Genomic DNA, 20,247 nt, shown 5'->3' with positions numbered 1-20,247 from the left:
CAAAATTTAGTTTTCTTCTCACTGCTTCTCATTTTATTTTGGAGATCTCAGCTTCGACTGCTGAAAGAATGACTATAGATCCAGAATACAGGAATGAAAGACTCACAGTGAAACACAACAGAGTCTGTAGGGCTGATTCTAAAGAAAGGAGTTTTAATTATTCATGTATGGGTTATTAAAAATGACTGATAATTTTATTTAAACAGGAGGAAACCAAAATGAAAAACAACAGATCAAGTTCTAAGCGTATCACATTCCTGAGATGCAGTACATCATGAATGTGCACCTGATGAATACAACTCTTAACAAACAAAGTAAAGAGGAAGTGGAAGGAAAATGGCTGTATTTAACACTTTAACAGTCTCATTATAGAGCACTATTTATTAATTTTTATGGCATTAAATATCTCTTCAAGTATTATAGGAGCCCTGCTTTTCATTTCCCTGAATTACTTTCTGTATCTGCCCTAGACCACATCTGTTTATGCAGATGAAGAAACTCTAAATCATGTAAATTGATGTGGTACCAACTTTAAAAGTTAGAATAATGAGCTCATGCAGCAAAATTCACACCAGGGATGGATTTCAGTTTCCAATGATCCTAAAATACCATGCATACTTCATGTTCTGTACTTGGAAACATGGAACAGCTACCATCCTTACAAAGACAGCCAACAACCACAAAATATAACCTAAGGTTAAACTGAAGATTTTGAAGACTTCTTAGGAAAAATTCCAGCACTTCTAGTAGTTCAATATTGTGTTATTTTTAAAAATATTGACTATGTGTTGAGATTCGTAAGACCAACACTGTCCTAAAGAGATTGAAGGGCTGATAATGAAGCAAATTCACAAGCAAATAATGGGAAAAGTCTTGTTAGGGAAATGCTAGGTCCTGCCACTGTCACTAAGGCAAGCAGTATTTTGAAAGAAGACCTACTGAACCAGTCAGTGTTTCTACTGACTTCATTATTACTAGAACAGCAGAACTTGTACCCAAAGGTATGGAATTATTATGTATGAAAGTAATAAAAATAGAGAGATTGCAGCTGGCTTTTACAGAACATAATAGGCTTACAGTCTTATGCTTAGTTCTCTTTGATACAGAACGGAATATTTGGCATGACCAAACATTAAAAGAATACTTTTAAAAAGAATTTCTTTATCAAACAGTGTGTACAGTCAAAAGAGATAATTCAGTATGTTTCAAAGAATCATGATGCAGAACACAGGGCTCTAGAGAATATAATTTACAATATAATTAAAGCTCCAGTGTCTTGAGCAACCCATCATTCTGCCAAAATCAGTATTTTTGAAATACTGAGAAATACTCAGGGACTGTGATGACACCAGAGGAAGATGCAGGAAACAGATAAGAGTTGTGATGAAAGCTGTAACTTATGGTAGATTGATATTCCTCTACTGGAGAAGGAATTACTCTCAACAGAAAAATTATGCCCTAAAAACTATGCCTGAATAGTAACAGAAGCAGAAAACGACAGCCCAGAAGTAGTTTCTTTGAACACACAGGAACAATTCAGAGCAGAAAAGGAAATCCATCAGATTTAAATTCTGTTTTTCTCCTGTTCCCATATTGTTTATCTTTGGTATATCCATCTGGTAGGAAAAACTGCTAAAACACATAAGCAAATGTTGTGCAAAGTACGTATTACTGTCTTGTGGAAACCTAGAACCCAGGACTCCAGTCAGAAAAAACGCTCCCCATAACACAATTGTAAATTACCTTTGATGAATTTCATGTACTGCCATCATATGGAAATCTCCATGGGTAATAGCCTTGTTACATTACACCTGCATTACAATGGACTCTGGCAAATTTTTTATTTCATTTACACAAATCTTAATCAGAGATAGTCAAGGTTAATGAAGCTACTTGCTATATAAAGCAATAGAAGCAACAATAAAATTAATTTCTAGAATGAAATCTCAGGAGGTTTCAAAGAAGCACCAGCTGATTTAATCAAATTTTATTAACTTTATTTTTTAATTATTTTTAACTTTACTGAATATTCATGGTGTACTTTTAGGTATTCAAGTTGCTACACAGTTAACCGTGCTTTCTATCAGACTACTATTCTTGATTTTTATTAAGACAATCTGGAACAGCTTAGTCTCATTCTCTTTTTGTGGGCCATTTCTCTGTGATTTCTTATGGTTGCATGTGTGACTATAGAGATTTTGAAACTATATGGTATTTTGATTGTTTTTTTAAGGCATGGCTGTTTTTTATTTGTTTCCACTGTGTTACACTGATCCCTTCCAGTACCCTACATCAGTTAACACTTCTTTTTTAAAAAATTCTACTAGAAACTTTTTGTCTGGCTGATTTAGGTATCAAAAGATACTATCCATCCCATCTGTCACTGATTCCCCATTCCCCATCATCTGTTCATCAGGCATAAATTATTTAACCTAAATGACAGATCACAGATTACTGCAAGAGGAGCAGTCCTGACCGAGGAACTGCATGAACTAGAGAAAATGGCTGGAACAGCAGGATTTTGCAGGAGTCTTGAGAAATGTCATGTTTCTGAAGCACATCTCAAAGACTTTTTTGTCAGTAGAGAGAAATGTCTCCATTTGCTTGGAGAAACAGGAAAACACTAGTTTAAATCACATGAGTTAACTTAATCTGTGTGATTTACCCATAGTTTCTAGCCACACCACCCCCCTTTTCCTTCTTACTTTCTCCAAGAAAAAGTTCACACAAAAGTGTGCTTCAGTGGAAGTCTGAGGAAGTTTGTGGAAGAATTTACAGTGATCCCTTCTGAAGATGGATATGCAACACAAACCGTGACCAAGACTATCTAATACATAAATCAAAGAAAATTCTTTTTACTTCTTCAAACGAACATCTAGTGTAAACTAGCACATCAAGAAGATGCAAGTACAAAGCAGATTCTGAGAGACACATCTGCCCCATGCAGTGGTGAACACATTTCCTCATTCAAAACTCATGGTTGTAAAAGTCAGCCACTCCCTCAGAAATACTTAATCAACCTTACATGTTTCTTTGAGTCTTTTTTATTACTTCTAATATCTATTTTTGAGAAAAGCTACTTTTCATATGTTTTGAATTCTCCAGTGTTTATATAACAGCAATACTATACCTTAAATGTATCTTTGCTGTTGGGATTAAACAGTTGCTCTTTCCCAGATCCCAAAATAATAGGACCAGAAGCTTTGTTTTCTCCATAAGCGTAAAGCAATACTGTTGCTGTTGTGCCAGTTGTTTCAAAATCCCCAGTGATTACAGTTATCTTCCAGTCTCCTTCTGTAAAGTAAAAAAAAAAATTAAAATACTTTAAAAAATGGTACTTATACAAAGCAGTTTACTTGAAAGATATAAATGAAAGTACAGTTTCACCCAAGAACTCTGACTATAGTGGACCTAAAAGGTAAGGGTGTTGGGAGAGGCAACAGAGGATTGGCCAAATACTACATCATTCAAACTCATCTTAAGCAAGTTATGGATCAAAGACCAAGCAGGTTTACACTGCCAGAAATACGACCACAGAGATAAGTGAGATTTCTAGTGGTAACCCCAAGGGTCAACACAGAGGCAAATCACCATTCAGAATTTGGATTATCACAACAGTATAACCAAGAAACAGGAACAATGTAAAAGCATCCTGATTAAGTACCATTTCCTCTCATTTTAGGTTGATGTGATACATTAACAGAGTTCCATTTGCCTGGATGGGAGCATGATATTGAAATCATCATGAAAAAAAAAGATTTTGTAGAAAATTGTGAACTAGATTAGGACTCATTAGAAAATCATCAGCTCCCTGACACTAAAATGTCATCGATGCTCCCATACAATGTATACATTATTTAAATATTCAAAAGCAGCTTAACATAAATCTTACTTTTAAAAAAGAACAATTCATAATTGAAAATGCATGTCTACATCTGAAAAGGTAGGATTGCACATTTCTCCACCCCTCATTGATTGCAGCTTTTGTCTGTGTGAAACAAGTTCCACATAGCGACTTAAATTCATTCTGTTCATGGAAAACAACAAACGAAATACCAGACACCATCATCTTATAAATAAATGCCGTAACCTACACTGCAGTTTTCTTGGTAGAAAGCTGTCTGGTAATGCCTGCATGATTTAAATCTGTTGTCTGACAGAAGTATTTATCTTGGGCCAGCCTCATTACCACTCAGTAATTTGCCCCACAAAAATTGAACCGGAGCAGGAAGTTTGATTTCCTGTTTTCCAAGTCTTTAGTGGTCTGGCTGATGTCTGGTTTGAGAAGGTGATAGAATTTTAAATGAGCATAAATATGCAGCTGGGAATTCAAAAAGCAGCAGTTTGTTCTGTCCAATCAAACCTGGCCCAGAGACTGAGGGAAGGAATTGTCCCCTTGTACTCTGCTCTGATGAGACCCCAGCTGGAGTGATGCACCCAGCCCTGGGTTTCCCAACAAAAGAAGGATCTGTTGAAACAGGCACAGAGAAGGGCCAAGAAAATGATTGGGGTCTGGAGTTCCTCTCCTGTGACAAAAGGTTGCTCAGCTTGGAGAAGAGAAGGTTCCAGGCAGGTAGACTTTATTGACAGCCTTTCAATATATTAAGGGGCTTAAAAGAAAAGCAAAGACTTTTTACAAGGACATGTAGTGATATGTCAAGGGGGAATGGTTTTAAGTGGAATAGGATAGATTTAGATAAGACATGAAGAATATATATTTTTTGACTGTAAGGATTTTAAGACACTGGAACAGTTTGCCCAAAGAAGCTGTGGATGTCCCAGCTCTGGAAGTGTTTGAAGAGAGGTTGGATGGGGCTTTGAGAAACCTGGTCCTGTGGGAGATGTCCCTATCCATATCAGGGACTGTACTAGATATCTTTAAAGTTCTTCCAACCCAAACTATTTTACAATTCCATAAAGGAAGTGAACCATCCAATTTTCATCAAGAATTGTCAGACCCCAGCTTGTAAGAAAATCTTTTGTGCCTTTGAAAATCTACATCTTCACAGCTTTCTCTATAGACTCACTTTCCTGACAAAAGAACCGTACCATCAGAAAACAATAGGAGAAACAATAGTTAGAAGAGTGAACAGCATCTATACACCGATGGTAGAAACAAATAGCATAAGGCAAGGGTTCTCTGCCCCACAGAAAAAGCTTCTTTACAAAAAATTCAGCCTTTTCCATTTTCAAACATTATAATGCCAATTTCCTAAAGACAAAGTTCCTTTGAACCATTTGACTGGAAAACAAGAACAATTCCATTTACAAGGGATTATAAAGAATAGTGCAGACAAGGGGTAAAATATAACCCACTACTCCTAAAATTTCAAACATCACTCAGAAACAAATACTCATTTTAAAGCAGGTAAAACATATTTCTTTCTGACATGTTCATTGATTAATTGTGCCTCAAGTGGTTTTGATGGCCATTTCTATTGTATTAACCCCTCAAGTCTGTCTTTTGTTAAGCAATGAGGTTCTGAAATGATGCAGTTGCTACTACTGAGGCTGTATTTTCTAGTTAGTTCAGCTCCTACCTCCCAGGTATATGCTTGGTATCTATAAATTGTTTTGCACACAACTACGCCTCTGAAGTTAAAGTAGGGAATCAAACTTCCCCAAAAAAATCATTAAGAAGTGTTTTGTTTTGAACTCCTCTATATTAACTTGGAGGCTTGTTCCTTTTTCCTGGAAATAGAAAGGACTTGTGTTTCAAAAACAATGTGGGTATAGGAAAAGAGTCCTTAAATTTCTAATCTTTCTAATGCCAGACATCCTCACTGCATTGCATTGTATGCTTCCAAATAGAAAAGGGAAACAGTAAGTATTACAAAAATGTAATTCTTGTTAGCATAAAAAGCTGGGTTGTTCTGATGAGGTGGAGGAGCAATGGTTACTTAAGAACTGAAAAGGAACACACTTTGAGAGGGAAAGAATACAGATAAAGGTGTTATGACAAAACTTTCATTTAGCACACATAGAGTAAAGGTACAATCTACCGCCTGAGGTTGTGGGGACATCAGAAAGTGGTATCTTACCACAGATGACTGTCTAGACATGGGGATTTTTTTTTGTTTTGTTTTGCTTTTAATTTCCTGTATTTTTAGAAACTTTACAATACACTAGAAAGTTCTACTTTCTAGGAAAATAATTGCTTGTTTAAAAAAAGGTGATACAGAAAGAAAATGTGAAAAAAAAGCTCATGGGAAAAAAAAGGTAAGTGAACAAATTCTCAGATCAACCACTAAACCAGGAACTGGAGCAGTCCCTCTTGGTACAGGATACACAATTTCAAGTCTCTTTCCCGCTGATCCGTGTTTTACCAAGTGTCCCAAACAAGAGGCCATTGCAGGCAGACACTTTTGGCTGCCTTACTCTGATTGAGACTTTTGCACAGCTTAAATGACACAGCCCAGAGACCCAGCTGTAGGTGCAGAAAGGACTAAGCAGACCGATTTGAACTAAGGAAAGGAGCATTTCTCAGGGCAGGATGTGCAAAAGCAAGGTGTCAGGAACAGATAAAGCACAAAGAGTGATGTACAGAGAGCAAATTATTGCCTGCTAAAAAAAAAAATAGAAAGCAAGAAGGACAAAGATACTTGTGACTCAAAAGAAAGCCTATAACAGGGTGGGATTTTAATATATTTTCTAAAATAACTGGCAAGAATTTTATAGTTAACTACTTGCCATAGGAACAAGGTTTAGGACCAGGTATTTGGGTCTTCATGGATATTTTGATTGATACAACAAATTTTGAATGAACATTTTCAAACTTTCTCACAACGCCTTCTAGGTCATTGTTCATCCTACAGCATGAAGCACTTCTCATAGCTGAGAAATTCTAATGCATTATTAAGAAATTAAATTTCATCTGCTCTGGTTGCCAGGACAGAAAAGTCCACCTGAACAAATATGAAATCACAAGTAACACAGAAAACAAAAACCTCTTGTTGAGAACAAAACTACACACAGGCCAGGAAAAAGAATCATGTTTTAAAATGTTAACTATAAAAAAGTGAAATTAAGATAGATCACCAATAAGTACTGGAAAAACAGGAATTTTTCAAAGAAGCAGAAAGAAAAATAATATTATGGAAAGAAAAATGACAGAATAAAAAGAAATCATTAAAAAAGTTATTTATTAAACTAAAATGTGAAGTCAAGAGCTTACTGAAATGTTCAGCTAGTGTGCTATAATAAATGTTTTAAAATAAATACAAGTGGCAATGAATGTGTAAAGCAATTAGTTTTGAAACAGAAACAGTCTTCATTAAAATCAGAAAACAAGAGCAGCATTTACCATTTGCTTCTTGCATTTTCAGCTGCTGACTTTTTTTAAATTCTGCAAAACAAAAATCCATTAATAAAGGATCTTTCCTTTAATATTACAGAAAATGTTTGAAAGAAGAGATCAAAAAGACATTCATTTTTTCTAACCAATACAAAAAAACTCTCATTCATTCTCTTCTTACTTTCTATCACCTATAGCAATTATATAAATCATATTCTCTCAGAAATATAGCAAAGTAAGCTGCAATACTAGCTAACTCTGATATTTACAGCATACAATCTGCCCAGGTTTCTTCAGAGGAAGGGGGTTACTAATTATTGTTCTTACTTCCATAAAGTTACAATAATTCTTACCTTGAGGGTACAGCTCAATTTCTGGATGGATGATACCTTGAGACATAAATGGAAGCCACCTAAGAGTAAGAAAGAAAATAAGAAAGCAGGTAGAAATCAATTTTTATTTATATTACCATATAACTGAATGGTCCATATCTGATTTTCATACTGAATACACCTAAGAGCAGAGTCTCCTAAAATTTTAGTATTTGATTTATGTTAAAGTAGAAATTGACTCAACAAAGAAACATGTTTTGTGCAAAAGTAAGAGCTAGGTAGGTATAAAATAGACTTGTATCAGATTAAGAGCCTCATATGGCACTACAGTACTTGTTTCTATGGCTAAACAGAAGAATATAGCACAAATCATTTTTTTTCAGTACTATGGATTGAGAGGTAAGTATAATTTATATGTACCTATTGCAATATTTCTTAAAACTAAAGTTCAGTGTTAAAAACAAAGATGGAACCAAACACTTCTCTTTCTCATTCCTCCTGTAAATTGAGGACAGGTACATGAATTTAGGTTTCCTAGTCATGTTACCCTAGCCTATGTATAATTTTGCAAACTTTTCATTCAGAACATGGATTGCCAACAGCTTTTGTTTCCTCTGGCTTGGTAAAAAGTCACCTCTTTTTTTACCAGAAAAGAAATGCAGCAAACTTCTGGGCTGTAGTTTTTGTTTTCGCAGTCTATTTCCACGGAGTTTCCAGAATGACCTAAATCATTCAGGCTCCTATGAAGCCTGTTGGGATTCCAATACATGCTGGGCAAGAAAAGTCCAGAGCAACTTACAAAGTTTCCTATTTTTTGCCTTGAAAACATTACTTGGCCAATTCATACAAGAGCTACTCCCTAAGAAATAAATTTTTTCTTACTAAACTACTTATTTCTATCATTTCTGCTAAAAACTGATGGTACAAGTATCTCCTGAAATCCCAGATGCTAAAAGGTATCAGTAACTAATAAATACTATATAACTGAAAAAGAGTAGAAGCTGTTAGACATTCAGAAACTATTGTCAAGTTTTTAAGGCAGATAACATGCTTATGTTCCCTTGGCTAAATGGGAACAAAGAACTTTTTCATGTCCTGGATCAGAAAATAGACATGTAAAAAAATTAAATGTGAGGCTGAAGATTACTGAATTAGATTTCTGAAGAGCAAAAATATTCTCCATCCTTGAATAGAGCACAGGTACATTTTGGCAAACCTGGAAGCTGCACCTGCTCCCCACCACTGACTTATTTTAATCCCTTTACAGCTGAAGGGTTTCCTTGTAGAGGAGTTAGACATTAAAAAAGAAACACTTGTTCCTTTTTAACACTCTCTATCACAGAATAATAAACATCTGGTGTTAATTATCACAGAATTAAAACAGCAAAGTGCCCTGCCATTCATCATTCCTAAGCCCTGTTACTCACTAGAGCTGGCTATGACACAAAGAAAATTTCACCTATGTTTTTTTTTAAAGGTAGCAAGTACAGCAAGCACTAACAGCTGGTCCACATCTAAATCTACACAGAGAAATCCTCAGTTTTATATTAATATTTATAAGCATCTTACTGGTTAAAGAAAAATCTCAGATTTAGAGAGGTAATCAAGGTGAGAAAACATCTTTATTCCTGTTTTTGAGGATGTGACACCAAGAATTGCAAGAAGCTGTTCAAGGTTATGTAACATATTCATTAAAATCCAGACAAAATAACTAGGCAATGTGCATTTACTAAATATTATTAATAATTATTTATTCTAGTGTCTTGTCACATAGTCATATTGTTTCTCTTCACTTTCTTTATTTCACATGAGTTATGCATATGCCCACAAGAGAGACTGTAAACTGGAAATTCCAAACATTGGTTTACCATATTTTTCTAAACATGAAAAATGAACTATTTATCAATTGACTTTTAAGATGTTCATTTAATAACTTAAATGGAACATCTGCAAAATAGTTTCAGCCATCATATTTGTCTCTCTGGCCAGGCTGTAAAGACAGTGAATGTTGAATTACATAATGTCCTGGATGGAAAACCTGGTTTCTTTCCCATTAGAAATACACTTAATTTAGAATATTTCAGGTGCTTTATCTTTCCTCCCAGAAAGGTAAATCATGCTTAAAGCACTGATACCGTAAGATAAGGCTGTACTCTAAAATCCAGTGACACAGACTCAATATAAGTGTTTAACCTTTGCTACAGACCATACAGAACATTAATTCAAGCAATCAGTTCTGGAACAACACATTTTGCGGCTTTTAGGAAACTGTGAAATAATCAAAATGTGTCTTTGACTGAAAAACTCACATTTAGTACATTGATTGATACTTTCAGTGACACATATTGAAGAATATTTAAGAATATTGTTGTAAAAACTACCTTTCACAATTGAAAACATATTCTGAGTTGCTCTCAGCTTCTCTGACGATGACTTTGTCACAGTACCAATGCTGGGAGCTGGTACCGGCCTCACAGCGCAACAGCACCTTCTGCAGCTTCCCAAGAGATACAGCTTCCACTTCAAAAACACTGACCTGCAAGACAGAGGAGACAGCATTCTGCAATTTGCTACCAATAAGGCACCCTAAAAACTGAAGTGTGTTAAAAGCCTGATGAATTCCCACAATGTACAAAGATTTCAATTGGTTTTAATGACGGCTGGACTGTACTCAATGAGTTTGGATCTGAAAAGTTAAATGACTTTTGATGAAGTGTCACAGTAAATAAGAAAACACAGCCAAAATCAGGATGCAGTAATAATCCCAAATAAATTGGGCTTTCCCAGCCATCCATCATCCTAAATGCTGCACTCAGCCCTTTAGTATTGTTTCAATACCTTGCCATTTACATTTCTCTAGGTAAGAAAGACTTAAAGCTGTTATTTCCTTTGTTGATACTACTTTAAAACAGGCCTTCTCATCTTTTTCTCTTTTTGGTTTCAACTCCTCTACTTACATTTTATTCTACTGAAAGAAACTAAGATCTGACACGCCATTCTCCCCTTGTTATTCATTTAGGCTTGTGCTTACAGTTGGAAAATACTGTTTTCACAGAAGCATGAAGCTGATCAGGTTCAGGTTGATAATTTTCTGTCCCAGTAAAAAGCATACAGTTTTCATTCTCTAAATGCAATGGTCCAGTTCATTCTTCTCAGTAAAAAGAAAATGAAGGGTAGAAATACACTGGAAAAATTTTATCTGTAAATTTCTTGGTCCTCAGCAAATGGCAGAACTGAGACTGCCTGTGCAAGATTACTTATCCCTCGTGTATAGATAATATATGATCACAAGCTAGTCTCTCTGAAAGATTCCTGCCTCAAAGTGTGCTCAGGAGGACGACAGATTTTCAGTATCTCTTTTTTATCTTCATTATCTTTATGACTCTATGCATTATTTACTGCAACCACCCAAAGAGCTCAGTGAAATAGAAGTGATTTCCCCAGTGACTTCACCTTTGCACTTCTCCCATAGCACCCTGGTTTTCTGCAACTGCTTATTCTCTTTTTTGAAAGGCCATCTGAATAATATTTCAATTTACCTACACAGTTAAAGCATGGAGTTTGCTCCCAAAAGCTGTCAAAGATGTAAAGTGGTGTGGGTGCTCAACTGAGAAACAGAAGGGTTAATTTACTGAAATATTTAGCATTTCAAAGAGCTTAATAGGTGCAGAGTAGAATTCTATTTGAACTCAGCTACAGCTATGGCTGTTCAGAAAAGTTAAACTGGCTATGCAGCAATACATAAGCATGAAAAACGTGGTCACTCAGGAAAGTTTTATTTTAAGCAATTTGCCAATATAATGCAGAATATCTGTGGCAGGGATGAAATCAAGTTGTTCAAGTCAGGACTCCACTATCTCTGCCATAAAATGATATATCCCTGTCCCTGCTCTGCTGCTCCAAACAATCCAGTGTCTTATTCACCCATTTCCATAACAAAGTGCACTTTGAACCATTCCCCTTAGCCCCTGTGTAAATTGTATGCTGAAATGACTATCAATTTGGCTAGATGCCCCCCAGAAAATTCCACTTAAATTCTGCATTTGAATTTGAATAGGATTTTATCTCTCATACATTAGTAACAGCATAAAATATATATTTTAAAATAGTATAGATATATTTAAAGTTTCCCAGTGGGTTATGGCTATTTTTAGCACTTTGGGTACTGCTTTTCATTTTGTAATTATGTCCTCCACTAACAGCTTGATACCAGTGGTTATACATACAAGTGTTAATCCTCAATAGATCACAAAGGAAGAAACAGGCTCAATACAAGGTCACAAGAAGGCTAGTGGCAGAGTTAACATTAAATTCAGTAGTTCCTGAAATTCAACCATACTGCAGAAAATCAGGACAATGTGTATTTTACTTTTGGAAGAGCTAGGAGGTAAAAAATTGATAGAAAAATTACTTTAAGTCTCTCCTGTATTAATCACAATACTTTACTATCATACATTAAAAGAAATAAATAACAAACAGATCTACTAAGATCTGAAATCATGGAATAATTTCTGTACACTCTTTTGGAACCAGCTGTAACTCACCACACTTTGATAGATGTTTTTAAATTCACAGGCAGATCTTCTCACCATCAGAGTGAAGCCCTCAAATAATGTTTCTTTCCCTTTTCCTGCATATGTTTTCACTCATCTTATTAATTCCTGGGTCAGTAGATGAATATTTTCCTTAGTTCTTAAGTTATTTAGCTAAACTTATGTGACTTGCTTTGTTATTAATATTAGGAACCTGTATAACCTGTATACAGTTACTTAACTATATTCATAAGGCTAATCAAATTGTCTTTCAGACTTACCACTCCTCTCTGAAATGTCACTGGTATACCAGTTTTATGCAGAAGTCTTAGACCAGAATCTCCTCTTTTTCCGTAGATACACAAATAAACTGCAGAGTTTGTATCAGCTTGCTCCAAGTCACCAGTGTGGACATAAACATGGTATGAAACAACTTCCAAAAATAACCAAAAGAAGAAAATGCAAGTCATATGTAATCACAATTAATTTTATTCATTATAGCTTAATGATAACAGTGACAATAAGTCTGATCTGCAATTCATTTTCTCGAAGATACTCTCCAGAAATCAGTGAAACTATTTGCTAGGACCACAATTCCTAGCACTAATACTAAAACTAATACTAAATTCCTGGCAGTAATACTAAAAAACAGGTAGCCAATATATAAATAACTGTACACACATACTTGGATAGATAGGTTTTCCAGCTTCCACTACTGGAAGTTCACACAGAAATTGTCTATCATCACGATTCTTTGACAACCATGTGTTTGCTGGAAAATTCAGTGTTTTCTTGCTCTTTAGATGTTGCAGCATCACCTGAAGGAGAAGCAATTCCAACTGTGACTCAGTTCCAGTGTATTGCTTCTCAACAGCAAAACATGTTTTTGCATATATATTTTTTTCTATCTCAGAAAACAGTAACACAATCAGTAAATATGACATACAAAATTGCAGTATGAAAATATTTTTCTTTTGGCCACTACTATGCAACAAACAAATCTGTAGCTGAAATTTGTGGCTTTGCAATTTGAAATGTCATCACGTCTGGTTTCAGTGAGTAAACCACCTCTATGTAACACTACCTGGAGGACTGAAGACTGAAAACCTTCTGGTAGCTGCTGTTATATGACACTGAGCTTTTGGAAAATGTGGAAAAGTGGACAACACAGATTTTTTTATTTTAGAATGAAAACAGGATGAAACTTATCATCTACATCCTTCTGAACTTTGACAAGTAGAGGATACATTGGAATCTTAAATTAATTTTCATAATCTTTGGCTCTTCTACAGCAAAACAAAAAACAACCTGTGTACTGTCACCATCAATATATTCTTAAGATGGTTAGAATTCCAATTTCTAGACTCATTTGCTGCTATACAGTAAGATAGCTGCCTTACTTGTTTCCTAGAATTACAGCACTCTTTATTCTCTTTCACGAAGGCAGTTTTTGTTTGTCTTGAATTACAATACTTACTACAGGGTTTGTCTAGAGGTCTTAAATAGCAAAACGAAATCAAAGATTTTCTTTCTGCAGTTGCCTTTTTGAGTGTGCATTTAATATGCATAAGCCTTGCAAACAAAATTATGGAAACAAGTACTCACATCCAAATTCTAACACTTAGGGAATCAGGGCAATAGATGTCTTTATCTCACTTTTCCAATAAAATATTATTTAAAGTAAAATGAACACTGCTTTCAACACCAAAGCATGTATTTATTCTAACATGAAATACTGTGGCAGCACTGATTCCTAATCTCTAATAGTTATTGGCAGAGCCCCCCCCGCTGATTCATAACAATTGCATATATTAACTGCTTTTTCAGAAAAACACAGCTTTCAACATGATTTATTTCTTGATGTGAAATGAGGTTTTTCAAATCCCTGGCTTACCCTATGAAATTTGGAACAAAATGTTACAGAAATATTTTGTAACCACCAGTCTGTAGGATTCCTGCAATCATTTGAGCAAGTGAAATATTTATACTCGCGTTCAGTTTTACTACAGCCTCAGTTAAGACCTTTGGATTAATGTAAAAATCTGCTATTATTACCTAATTCTGATTGTCTAAATCAAGCTTTTTTTTGTTTCCTCAACACAAGAAACAGACAAAAAATTCTTATCCCAGTTCTGAAATAAATTTTACATGGGTGTCAGCATTAGCAAATATTTAGAACAAATTTAGTCTGATGAACATCCTTAAAAATCGAGAGAAAAAATAGCATTACAATAAAACAAAGAAGAATTAATTCATCAAATTGAAAGAAACCCAGATGCTTTCTTTTCCCCCGAAAATATTCATAATTATGAGGAATGGTGGGACCTATTACCTTTTAGTAAACTTTGTAAATTCCTTGCAAGTTGTTGCCATAGAATGACTGATGCTCCATCATTTTCAATTTTTCAGAGCTGGAATTTAAAGCTAGAATTTCCCTAACACACACTGAAGATTACAGAAGCACCAAAGAGTATGGCAACTTTTCACAAAGCAAAATTTGGCCAAACAAATCAATACAATAAAATTGCTGCCTGCAGGAACTAGAAATAATTGCAAAATAATCCTGCATATTTCCATCCTTTAGGAGATGAACTGTATCCATGTTTTTGTCATCTCTAAAGCAATCTAAGAACATAATTCAGTAAGAACTTATCCCAATCAGCATTTATTGATTCATAAACCAATGTCTTTATGAAAAGATGGGCTTTTATTTTGCATAAAAGTTAATAAAATGGGAACTAAATCACCATAAAAGTCTCACCCTTTGTAAGTTCCACTCAGGTTGCTCATTTGGTAATCCATCAAGTTCAATTCTTATCTTGTAGATATTTCCAATGCTGTTTATTTTAACCTGAATCAAGTGAGAAGAGTACAGTATATAACTAGATAAAATCACATCTTTATCTTTGCAATTGATTCTAGATTTATCTGAACCATTGTAGTATCTGAGTGTTCAGGAACAACACATAATATTTGATTGGCAGATTTGAGATTACAGGATTCAGAAAACACATTGCTTCTGTTTTGACTAAACATATTACTGTCTGAGCCCCAGTCTGAGCAGATTTCAGCCTAGTGGAATCACAGTGCTTGCCAGGAGAATGATTTGCAGTTATTTGAACTCTTCAAAGTTTCAAGAGTAAAAAAAATTTGGTGAGGGCTGTTCATTAGAGCAATGAGCAATACAAAATTACATCTTCTAAACAAAACTGCTTCCTCTGACTACGACTCACAAATCTGCACAGTTAGAGGACCATAAACCCTAAGATGTCAACATGAAGGATATAAAATTTCAGAGACCTTAGAGAATAGCTCCCAAAAGCTGAACATCTGCAAAACTTCAGAAGTCACTGAGGCTATCTTTGCTTTCTGACTATGATTTGCATTATTCATTTGCACTTTTATGTACGCTTTTACTTATAAAAACTACTATATGCAACCTTTTCTTCAAAAATTTAAATGAAACCTCACTTATCTAGGGTTCATTTGAAGTTTCACCACTATTTAAACCAAGCATAAATAATTTTAGATCATTTGTAATGTACCTTTGGAAAACGAAGAGTGTGTTATTATGCTATTTCTCAAATAATAATTCTGTTCATAAAAGACTGGTAACAGCCTAATCCTTTCCACCATTTACATCCATTTATCTTGTACAAAAATTGTTTTCATTGTCTTAGAAACACCTACTAGTATATCATCCTCTTATTCTTTACCTTCATTAACAGAAAGCACTCTTGTAATTTTAGAGGTCACAATTACTTCATTTCCTGTATCAGCTTTTGGTTCTTTGTACTTTTATATATGAAAATTTTATTTTACAGTTACGGCTTTGCCATGGCTTTAATCAAAGATGTCTGAAAACAAAAACACTTTTACTCTGGATTTCCTGAACAGAAATGCATACTGAAATTTCACAATAGTTGTTTGAGACAGAATCTGTGGGTTTCACACATGTTATTTGTTTTGGTATTCTTGTTACATCAACCTGAATTCCATTAAACAAAGAAATGTGAACACCAGGCTTGTAACATTGATGTGACAGTTTTAGTTTCCTTCTTTTTTCATTGGCTTAAGAAAGCAGCTTTGTTTTGCTCTGCCAAGTCACAACCTTGCCTATCCTGCATAATATTCCCCTCTAAAAGTAACCTGTAAGAACCTTATTGGGGGTAACCTGGAGACTTTGGGATTAAAGCAGCAGTAAAGTATGGGCATATATATTCATCTGAATGCAAAAAATAACAGGTATTGTTTTTCCCCCCGTTTCACAAACCTACTTCTCAAGTAATGTGGGATATGGGCTTCTCATTCACAGGGCTGCTGTTCACTGCATATACAAGGCTATCATGTCATCTGTTTGTTCCAATAAATCCCTCTTCAAACTTTCAGTTAAAGAAAAAAGGTTGCACATAATTTCATGTATCAACACAACACAAATCAAAATGTAGTAGACTGAGTCAGAATGCAAGAGTGTTTTCTGCCTCAAACAAGCATAGGTCTTCCAGATTTTCTTTGATTTTTCTCATGCACGGTCTCAGGAGCGGTGAAAGAGTCAATGAAAACTCCCATGGGTGAGGTAAGAAAGAGAAGGCCACATATGAATGGTTTTCAATTCTTAAGTTAGTTCTACTCAAATTTTTCATAGTTGCACATGTTGCTGATAAATGAAAGGTTAAAGAATTTTAAACTGAATTCTAATTGCTGGATTATTACAGCCTTTCAGAAGCTGCTTTCTCCCTAGAACTCCTGGACAGAGCTATGATTGAGTTGATTACTTTAAAAATAAAATTTAGTATCCTCTGTTCTAGAATATATCAGCGAAAACATAAAAGTTCAAAGACAGAAATGGTAAGATGTAACTATTCTATGTCTTAAGTTCTTATGCTCATTTCAAGACCTATCCTGTTAAACAAGTACAGGATAAAGTTTAAAGGGAAAAAGAGAAGAAAGAGCTCTTACTCATTGGTTTTTTCTTTGTGGATTTATCCACTGCAGACTAAAGAGTGAAAAGCTCTTCAGTGACATTTGCTATTTCATGCCTGAAAGCGATAGTGTCAATGTGATGGAAAAAATCCTAGTAGTAGCCCCAGGTGCTGAGAGAAAGATCCTGCTCTCTCACAAGATCAATATCTACACCACACAGCCATAATGGGCCACATCCATTTTCAAGAAGAAAAACTGGTCCATCTCTTCTGAACATATGGATTAACTTTGCAAACATGCCATTATTCAACGTTGCTTATAAATTATTTACTAATTAGGAGAACAAGATTCTCTGTGAATCATAATCTATAGCCTATATGATTAGAAAATGAACACTATGGTAGGTTATCGCTGCACCTATGCCCTATTCGTAGACATTATTATTATTATTATTAATATCATTGACAGTAGCAAACTTGGATTGTGCTAAGATTGTAGTAGAAGAGTTGATGAGTCCAGAAAAAATCATGAAACATAACTTCTGCTTTAGCTACTGAAGACAGCAATGTTACACGCATCTCAGAGATTTAAGCAAAACAGAAATTTTAGCTCCTTTAATAATTTCCTCTCAGCCTGCTTAGACATAATTTCCCTATTAAAACAGAGGTGGGGTTATTCTTAAATAAAAGCAGAAACCTTGTGTTTTCACAACACGGTAGCACATAGATTTCATTGGACTTTTAGTTATTCCACAGGTAAACACTTCTGGAATTTCAGTCACTTATAATATGGCAGCTCTAAAATGAGTATTTTTCTGTAATTGAATGAGTTCCACAGCACACATTTTATAGTATGCTTTGGAAACTGTATGCCTGAAAATTTAATTACTAAAGATCCCTAAACAATATGCAAGTCTTATATCAGACATGGTTTGTTTCAGAATGAATAGTTTTTAAAGCTAGTTTCAAATCAATTGCCTTAAAGAAATCAATTTACTTCTGCTGTTTTCCCACTTGATCTTCTCTGTGAGGGAGGGGGTTTAAAAGAAAGATTATTTCTTCTGTTGCTTACTATAAATAACAAGCTGATTTAACATAGAATTGATGGATATTAGATACAGATTCATTTTATGTGGTAAATAGAGGAGAAAAACATTTTTTCTTTCCACACAACAGGAAAATCCTTGGACAGGTACCTATTAAAATAATGTTCTTAGCCTTCATTAGCTACCTGAAATTCATCTTCCTGCCTGGGAAAAAACAGCTGCTTCCTGTTGTCCTTGCCAAGAGTTATTGGTCCAGTTAATCCTCTGTCTCCATATATCCAAAGAGCAACACTTGCTTCAGTTCCTGCATTTCCTGTCAGTATTGACACTTTCCATTCATCATCTGAAGGAAGGGGACTCTCACCACCTTGGGGATTTCTCATTTCCTCTGTGAAATACAGAACGTTAGTGGGAGATGAAAATTGACATGAAACTGCCAGTTGCTGTTGTAACTTCAGCACATAAGGAGGCCATAACAGCAGGGGGACTGTATTTTTTCATGGCAGGTGAGATAGTCTGAAAAGATTGATTTATGTTTCTTGTCTAGACCAAAATGTACTGATTAGTTGAGCTACAAGAGTCAGCCGGAAAAGAACAAGTTACCTCTTGCACATACTATCATCATATCCTTTGTACATATTCTGGAACAGAGTAAGGATGCTATGGTGCAGAACTATGACCATTAAATTGACATTTCTAGTTCCTTAGTCTGACATTTAGAAATAAGTAGAATTCCTCCTCCAATGCCTTGTGTTTGGACATCATTAGCAGAGTCACATGTCTGGGAATACAGACAATTTTCATTTCAAATTTAAAAAAAAATTCAGGAAATTAACTTTCTTCAAGTTAAATATCAACTAAATACTGTAAAAAAAACCAAAAATACCTCAATATAGCCTTGCCCAACCCTACTTATGCAGTGCCATCATTTGGATTAAGGCATGCTCTGTGCAAATGAGACAGTAGCAGCACAGTAGCACTTTATGAATAAATTTCACAGCCCTAATGGTTGAGCAAATATAATTTTGTAAAATATAGGCTTCACTTTAGAACAGCACCCAGTGATCTTCCACCTACTCTTAAGAGAAATACACATACATGCAGAGACATCAAATGATACCTCTGCACAGGAGATAGGGAAAGGCCATACTCTATTAGGGTAGAGGAATTTAATTTTGAATAATTTAATCAAAGTGGAATTTACAAACATCAGATGTCTGGAACACTATTTTTCAATAATGGGACCACTGAACACGGAGCCCTCTCCAAAAGAGGAAATCCTTGCTGCCAGGAATTTGTAGTCTGTTCTGACACAAGAGGCACTTATAATCCCCAAATTTGAAAAGATGAACCTACACATTGCCAATACACTGTGTCCTCCAGGAGTTCCCAAATTGTTCACACGAGCACTTTCCATGTGACTGCAAAAAGAATTTTTAATATGCCACCAACATGAATTTGTTGAAGAATTCCCAGTGCATCACTATGGATGTTTCTGCTGCACTGCACAAGTTATGTAGTGGTATTGCAGTCCTTTCCTTTTTTATTTGCTTGATTACAATACTGTACTGGGTTTCTCTGGTTGGAGCTTTTTTCCTTCATTTATTACACCACCTTAGCATCAAAGGAAAAAAAAACCAAATACCCTAGCAAACAAAATCAAACCAAAACCAGACAGAAAACAAGTGATGCAAAAGCTATCACTCATCAGCAGCACTTTATTCTTAAAAGTTGTACTCAAAAGGAATTATACAGTGGTTGGATCATCACGTTGTCCTATATTTAAATCAACATGGTAACTAAAACACCAAAACTGAATTATGATCCACTAGCATTGATATCTTAACTGATATGAAATATTTACACAAGGAATTGCAAAGGACTTAGGATCCAATACAAAATTCTATAAAAAATAAGGACGGTTTTCTGGAATCACAGGAAATTTAGCACAGGTAAAAATTATAATATTTGGTTAATCAATTTTTGAGAAATTCAGGACTGTAGTAGCATGACTTTTACAGCAGTGCCTCTAACAGTGGTAGAATGGTTTTGTAATGGTCCTAGAGATTTAAAATAGGCATTTCTGTCATAATAATGGCTGGTTTTATTGTTTTCTTCATC

At 35.0% G+C, this 20,247-nt stretch overlaps 1 protein-coding gene across 1 annotated transcript in view; it reads right to left on the bottom strand.

Annotated features, from left to right (window-relative positions):
• The window catches only part of RP1 (RP1 axonemal microtubule associated), a 170,175-nt gene that overhangs the window by 110,574 nt on the left and 39,354 nt on the right, over window positions 1–20,247 (bottom strand). Inside the window, exons 17-23 of the mRNA XM_033070858.1 lie at window positions 18,312–18,514; window positions 14,920–15,009; window positions 12,844–12,976; window positions 12,440–12,591; window positions 10,008–10,162; window positions 7,648–7,706; window positions 3,131–3,294 (exon numbers count right to left, since the gene is read on the bottom strand). Coding sequence (XP_032926749.1) covers window positions 3,131–3,294; window positions 7,648–7,706; window positions 10,008–10,162; window positions 12,440–12,591; window positions 12,844–12,976; window positions 14,920–15,009; window positions 18,312–18,514 — 956 coding nt within the window. The remainder of the gene's footprint in view (window positions 1–3,130; window positions 3,295–7,647; window positions 7,707–10,007; window positions 10,163–12,439; window positions 12,592–12,843; window positions 12,977–14,919; window positions 15,010–18,311; window positions 18,515–20,247) is intronic.

Source organism: Catharus ustulatus, chromosome 1, assembly GCF_009819885.2.
Source record: "Catharus ustulatus isolate bCatUst1 chromosome 1, bCatUst1.pri.v2, whole genome shotgun sequence".
In the NCBI taxonomy this organism is placed as follows: Eukaryota; Metazoa; Chordata; class Aves; order Passeriformes; family Turdidae; genus Catharus; species Catharus ustulatus.
The sequence above is the reverse complement of the archived record's forward strand: the minus strand, read 5'-3'. Positions and strand labels throughout refer to the sequence as shown.